Source organism: Sprattus sprattus, assembly GCF_963457725.1.
Source record: "Sprattus sprattus genome assembly, chromosome: 1".
Taxonomy (NCBI): domain Eukaryota; kingdom Metazoa; phylum Chordata; class Actinopteri; order Clupeiformes; family Clupeidae; genus Sprattus; species Sprattus sprattus.
The window spans coordinates 76,782,711-76,790,210 of record NC_137920.1 but is presented as its reverse complement, the minus strand read 5'-3'; the positions used below and the strand labels follow the sequence as shown (position 1 = coordinate 76,790,210).

Genomic DNA, 7,500 nt, shown 5'->3' with positions numbered 1-7,500 from the left:
CAGTGTGAAGAACTTGCACATTTATAAGATCAATCCTTCCTCAATAAAGCACCATTCTGCCGTGGTGAGTGAACGACAACAACAACCTTTACACAACTCGGGCACAATGAAGGGAAAACGAAAAAAAGACATTCCCATGCGGAGTCTCACGTTTTGTTCTTTCTTTTCTGATACTTTGTCACCATGTCTTGTAGACTGCCACGCAGAGGAACAGAGGGAGAGAGAAGGAAGAGAAAAGCCATGTTGAGAGGAAAACATTAGAGATCAGAGACAGAGATCAAAATGGAGCAACGTGGAGTCAGGAAAAAAACAAGTGAAGCGCGCTTCATCTGGCTTAAACACGACGGAGGGCTGGGTCTGACTCCTCTGTAATGGCCTGGTCTGGGCCACAGTGAGTCAGTGAGTCAGTGTGTGTGTGTGTGTGTGTGTGTGTGTGTGTGTGTGTTTGTGTGTGTGTGTGTGTGTGTGTGGATGTGTTTGTGTGTGTGTGTTTGTGTGTGTGTGTGTGTGTGTGTGTGTGTGTGTGTGTGTGTGTGGATGTGTTTGTGTGTGTGTGTGTGTGTGTGTGTGTGTGTGTGGCTGAGTCTGACTCCTCTGTAATGGCCTGGTCTGGGCCACAGTGAGTCAGTCAGTCAGCTCGGTCTGCTGAGCCCCTCGCTGCCCTCCTCTCTGGAAGAGGACGAGGATGAGGAGGAGGAGGAGGAGGAAGAAGAGGGAGAGGAAAGGGGATCTATCTCTCTGCATTGTTTTCCTCAGAGCGGCTCAGAGGTGGTCTATCTGAGCTACTGCATCCCACAGAACACCGGGCCCAGCGGGAGCCCAAACAAGAGGAAAACCAACAGAGAGAGAGAGAGAGAGAGAGAGAGAGAGAGAAAGAGAGAGAGAAAAAGACAGAAAGAAAGAGAGAGAGAAAAAGAAAGAAAGAAAGAGAGAGAGAGAAAAAGAGAGAGAGAAAAAGAGAGAGAGAGAGAAAGAAAGAAAGAGGGGGAGAGAGAGAGAGAGAGAGAGAAAGAGAGAGCGAGAGAAAGAAAGAGAGAGAGAAAGGCTCAGGGGATGTGATTAAACCAGGACAGCATCACAAAACAGAGGAGATACAGAGAGACAGAGAGCGAGAGAGACAGAGAAAAGAGGCAGAGAGAGAGAGTGCAGAGACTGGAAAGATTACCACAGAGAGAATAAATGCAGAGAAAGAGAGAGAAAGAGACAGAGGAAGGAACAACAAAGTGAGGAGATAAGCAACAAACAAACAAACAAACAAACAAACAAGCAAGCGGTGGGACACAAACAAAGCAAGAGAGAGAAAATCACAAGAGAGTGGGCGGAGAAAGAAAAAAAAAGACACACGGCACGCAGCTTCTGAGAATCCTATAACGATGGACAGCAAACAGTTTCCTTCCGCTAAAGATCACTGAGTTAGAACTACCTACTGAGTCATAGCTTCAGAGTAAACACACCCTGCTGAGACAGAGCCACACAGTTAGAAGAAACTGCTGCTTCATAGTTGCAGCAGAGTTCCGAGATCCCTGATTAGGCCCTACCTGCTGAACATGTCTTCGTTATCGTCGCTCTCCATCTCGTCCTCGATGGCGGCCTGCAGGTCTCCGATCCTCTTGAAGGCCAACTTCAGGTCAGCCTGCAGGCTCTGATTGGCTGCCTCCAAACTCTCAATGTCCATTTCCTGGAGAACAGGAAGAGAATAAACTGCTTAACTCTTGGTGGAAAACATCAACCCACTAACATTCATTTGGTTAAAAGAGCTAGAAGAGGGGGGGCACTGTGGCTGAAACAGTAGCCCCTTCCACATTCGGGCTTAAAGCTCAAGGAGGTCGCGGGTTCGAATCCACCCCGATGCCATTCCTCCTGTCCACTCCCCACATCTTCTCCCTCTCATTTCCTGTCACAATCTTCACTGTTCTGTCAATTAACGGGATATTTTTTTTTTTTAGTGTTCGTCTTAGAGACATAAAAAGAACAACCACGGAAACATTGAACCCTTTTCTAATATTATTGCTGAGGTCTTCTAGAATAGAATCATATATTCCTTCCATACTAATGTTTTTAGTTAAGCAAAATGTACAAAAACATCAAGGCATGTCAGTCAACTTAGAAAAGTCTAAAAGGCCTTGGACCTTAGAGTGTTAAAGGCATAAAAAGCCCAAAAAACAAATCTTAAAAAAAAAAGAAAAAAGAGCTAAGAGAACCATGGCGTAAAGAAAAGGCGCTCGGCGCTTGCTTGCTCGGTCCGGCGGCGTACCAGCTCGTGCTTCTTGCGGCTGGCCTCTCCCTCCTTCTTGGAGAGCTCGGCCATCTCCTCCTTCATGTCCCGGATCTGCCGCTGCATGCGCTTGTTCTGCTCCTTCTCCCGGTTCTCCCCGGCCACCCGGTGATCGCGCTCCTCCACCATCTTCTCCAGGTTCTCCTTCAGACGCGCCACCAGGCCCTGAGAAACACACACACGCATACATACGGTGAGATGGAGGAGAGGAACCGTAACCAAGACTGCGTAGAACACATACTCCGGTTCCTTTATTAGTGGCACACAACTAATGGCACCAGAACGGCTATACTTGCCAGAAAAATCCCACTATCTACAGTACCAGTCAAAAGTCTGGACACACCTTCTCATTTGTTGTGTTTTTTTATCTACTTTTATCATTTTCTATAGGGTACATAACACTTTTTTGGTTTTGTAAATCATTCCATATGTGTTATTTCGTAGCTGAAATGTTTTCAGTATTAATCTACAATGTAGAAAATAATAAAAGTAAAGAAAACACTTATACAGTACCAAACTTTTGACTGGTCCTGTATATGCAAGGCATTCTATACCGTTGCATATAATGCCAAAGCACGTTCAGGAGTAGACTATGCAGTGCTGTCCACGTGTGTGTGTGTGTGTGTGTGTGTGTGTGTGTGTGTGTGTGTGTGTGAGAGTGTGTGAGAGTGTGTGAGAGTGTGTGAGAGTGTGTGAGAGTGTGTTTGTGTGTGTGTGTGTGTGTGTCCACATGCTGATTTCTATGTTGAATAAGAGTAGGGTCAAAGTTCAGTCAGCCCGGAGGAGGGCAGAGAGGAGTCTTCTCAAAACATGGCATCGCTACTTGCCAATCGCCACCCACCAATCTGCCCTTTGTGTGTCCTTTCACCACCCTGTGTGCCCCACAAACACACACACACACACACACACACACACACACGAACGCACACGCACACGCACACACACACACACAAACACACACACGCACACACACACACACACACACAAACGCACACGCACACACACACACCCGCACACGCGTACACACCCCCACACACCCCACACACGTTCGTACCTCCAGGCGCTTGATCTGCGTGCGCTCGTACTCCAACTTGGTGTCCAGCTCGCGGATCTTGGCCTCCTGCCGGCTGACCAAAGACTTCTCCACCATGGACTGCTCCTGGAACTCCAGCTGGCTCTGAAGTGTCTGCACCTGGGGGGGATGGGGGGGGGGGGGGTTACTGACTGTGAGCTTGTGTGGGTGTGTGTGTGTGTGTGTGTGTGTGTGTGTGTGTTTGTGTGTAATATGTACTGTATGTGTTCATGCACGTGTGTATGTGTGTAATGGGTCTGGGTTAGAGGTGCTCAGTGTGTGTGTGTGTGTGTGTGTTATTATGTATGTTATTAATGTTATTAATGTCTAATATTTTCTATATCAAATAGCTGTGTTATAAGCAGGGTGAGGTATAACCTCCCAGTAATTGTTTAAAAGTCGCAGGATGAATAGGAATACATCTAAACATCACTGACAATGAATAGAAACAGGATGTAGCAGTGCCTCATTGGCAAACAGTTATGGCATTGTGGAGAATAAAACACGACCACACAGCTCGCCTCTCAGCACCATAGTGTAGAATATACAGCCGGCACAAAAGACATGGCAATAAAATGCTGTCAAATCCTGCTGTAACTATGTTTAGTTCTGAATGATAATTAGTACTGTAAATAAGTTTAGTTCTGAATGATAATTAGTACTGTAAATAAGTTTAGTTCTGAATGATAATTAGTACTGTAAATAAGTGGGAGAAAGTATTTGTAGGGAGTCGGGGGAGGTGAGCCGTTCCTCCAGGCAGACAGACTCTCTCTCTCTCTCTCTCTCTCTCTCTCTCTCTCTCTCTCTCTCTCTCTCTCGCTCACTCCCTCTCTCTCTCACTCCCTCTCTCTCTCTCTTTTTCTCTCTCTCTCTCTGTGAGTGAGCAAGTGCTACTTCTAACTTTTCTCCCTTTGTGTGTTGTTTATATGTGTTTAATCATTTTAATTATTTTGGTGGCACTTTAGTTTTACAACTACTGGGGTTTTGGTTTAGCTGGGTGTTTGTAAATATCACTTCTTGTTTCCCCGTGGAGTCTGCGACTGGCTTGTTGCTGGGAGTATGGCGGCCGCGGGAAGCATGGATTTTGACAAACTAACGCGCCTACATGGTATCAAAGTTGAATGCACCGCAAGTGTGGAGAATGTTAGTTTGGCGGTTGGAAATTTAATTGGGCACGGTAACGTGAAGCCGGCTTCACGAATGAATAATGCGGTGGTGTTGTTTCTCAACACAATTGAGAACGCTAATGAGGTCATTGTGAGGGGTATAGTACTCAATGATTCCTACATGCCAGTCCTCCCACTCAGTACCCCCGCCAAGAAAGTTATAATTTCAAATGTACCTCCGTTCATCAAAGATGAGCTTATTGTTAAAGAGTTGCAACGCTATGGCAAGCTGGTTTCATCTGTTCGAAAAATCCCTCTGGGATGTAAATCGCCCCTACTTCGACATCTAGTGTCTTTTAGAAGGCAAGCATACATGGTCCTAAATAGTGGCATGGAGGAGATTGAGCTTGTGTTCAAATTAAGGGTGGACAGGTTCGATTATGTGGTGTATGCAACGTCAGACACTGCGTTAAAATGTTTCAGTTGCGGTGGAATAGGACACATCGGGCGTTTTTGTCCCGGTAAAAAGGGCAACACGAAGGAGGACACTCCAGCCAAAACCAATGTGGCTGAGTCCCCCATAGTTGTTCCCCCAGACACTGAGGTAGAACCCTCGGAGGATGGGACCGAGGGAAGCGGACTTGAGGGGGGTCTTCAGTCCGTAGTGGATCTGATTGTGCTTTGCCCCGAAGCCGTGGCCGGTGATTCGGTGCTGATTGAGCCAGCCATGGCAGAGGTAGCTGCGGCTGGACCAGGTGAAACTGCTAATGAGAAGGGGCATTCAGTAAAGACACTGACAGTGCCTCAACCGTCAGTGAATGTGGCTCAGGCTGAGGCTATTGACATAGACCCAGTCTTTAAAGTACCGGCGAAGAGAAAGATAGACCCGGTGGAGGTTACCGGGTCTAAACTGAAAAAAGACACACACACGAGTGGTAATCTGGATAGCGATTGCGAATCCATTGACTCAAACTGGTCCGAGTGTTCGCAGGGAGAGGCACAGCTCTCCAGCGAAGAAACGAAATATACTGCAGAGGCAATTAACAGTTTCCTACGCGACACGAAAGGGTTGCGGAAAGTGGAGGTGGAACTGTATTTTCCTGATTGCTCGCAGTTTGTTAACGATGTTGTCTGTTTCATGAGGGAGGGTGCATTTGAGGATAACGATGTTTTTCGTCTCCGGAAAATATTGAGCAAATTGAGGAAAAAGTTGCGTGATAAAACAACTAAGCCTACTTAGTTTATATGTATGTGTAAGGAAGGGTTTTGTATGACTTGTAATATTGTTTGCTCCTGTGTTGGAATAACTGAGCCTGGTTTCAATTGTGTGTTATAGTGTACAGTGATTTTTGTTTCTGCAAACCAATGGCAAATATTTCTGTGAAAAAACTGTGTGCTCATTTGATGATGATTTTCATTTCCGTTTGTTTTGAATAAGGTGTAAAATACTGTTGGCGTTACTGTTTACAAATAAAAGTTTTTTATAAAATCAAAAAAAAAATCTCTCTCTCTCTCTCTCTCTCTCTCTCTCTCTCTCTCTCTCTAGTATCACCTCCCTCATGAGTCTCACACTGAGGAACAAACAACACCATCGCTATGGCGTCGCAACGACAATCACTCCTTTACCAATTAATTATACGTTTATCCTCTCTCTCTCTCTCTCCTTTCTCTCTCATATCCACCCCCTCTCCCCTCCCTCTTTTTCTCTCACAGTACGTTCAGTCATCTCTTTTTTTGCCTTCAACCACTACATAACAAATACGCTGAAAGAACAAATAATTTCTTTACTAATTTATTCCACACCTATTCTCTCCTTCTCTCTAGCTCACTTTTTCTCATTCTCTTTCTCCTCTCTCATTCTCTCTCTCTCATTCTCTCTTTCCCCCCTCCCTTTCTCTCTCTCTCTCTCCATCTCTCTCTTCCCCCCCCTCCCTTTCTCTCTCTCTCCATCTCTCTCTTCCCCCTGATGAATGCTGATGGTGTTTGTGGAGAAGCGCCTGACTTTGCTGTTGTTTTTCTGTGCTGGCTCGTCTGGCATGAGAGATCCAAGCTAATGACCATCAGGATCAGCCGTGAATAACACACACACACACACACACACACACACACACACTCACTCAGAGGACCAGCCGTGAATAATAATCACGCCGCGCCGAGGCCCGTTGGACAGGGAGCCGGCACCAACGCTTCTGAAACGCACCGCCACTTAAACACCACCGGCCCAGTTGATCTCACACCCCCTGCCCAGTCTATTAATAACATACATAATAACACACACACACACACACACACACACACACACACACGCACTGAGCACCTCTCACCCAGACCCATGTCCCATACATACGTGCATACACACTCACACACCACCCGCCCAGTCTATCCTACACACCACCCGCCCAGTCTATCCTACACACCATCTGCCCAGTATAACACCACCCGCCCAGTCTATCCTACACACCACCCGCCCAGTCTATCCTACACACCATCCGCCCAGTCTATCTCACACACCACCCGCCCAGTCTATCTCTCTCACACACCACCCGCCCAGTCTATCCTACACACCATCTGCCCAGTATAACACCACCCGCCCAGTCTATCCTACACACCATCCGCCCAGTCTATCCTACACACCATCTGCCCAGTATAACACCACCCGCCCAGTCTATCCTACACACCACCCGCCCAGTCTATCCTACACACCATCCGCCCAGTCTATCCTACACACCATCCGCCCAGTCTATCCTACACACCATCCGCCCAGTCTATCTCACACACCACCGGCCCAGTCTCTCACACACCACCCGCCCAGTCTATCTATCTCACACACCACCCGCCCAGTCTATCCTACACACCATCCGCCCAGTCTATCTCACACACCACCGGCCCAGTCTCTCACACACCACCCGCCCAGTCTATCTATCTCACACACCACCCACCCAGTCTATCTCACACACCACCCGCCCAGTCTATCTATCTCACACACCACCCGCCCAGTCTATCTATCTCACACACCACCCGCCCAGTCTATCCTACACACCACCCGC

The 7,500-nt window shown here is 47.2% G+C and overlaps 1 protein-coding gene across 1 annotated transcript in view; it reads right to left on the bottom strand.

Annotated features, from left to right (window-relative positions):
- myo18aa (myosin XVIIIAa) overlaps positions 1–7,500 on the bottom strand; it is a 91,826-nt gene that overhangs the window by 11,589 nt on the left and 72,737 nt on the right. The window contains 4 exon segments of the mRNA XM_080851332.1: positions 151–195; positions 1,539–1,678; positions 2,255–2,440; positions 3,330–3,467. Coding sequence (XP_080707458.1) covers positions 151–195; positions 1,539–1,678; positions 2,255–2,440; positions 3,330–3,467 — 509 coding nt within the window.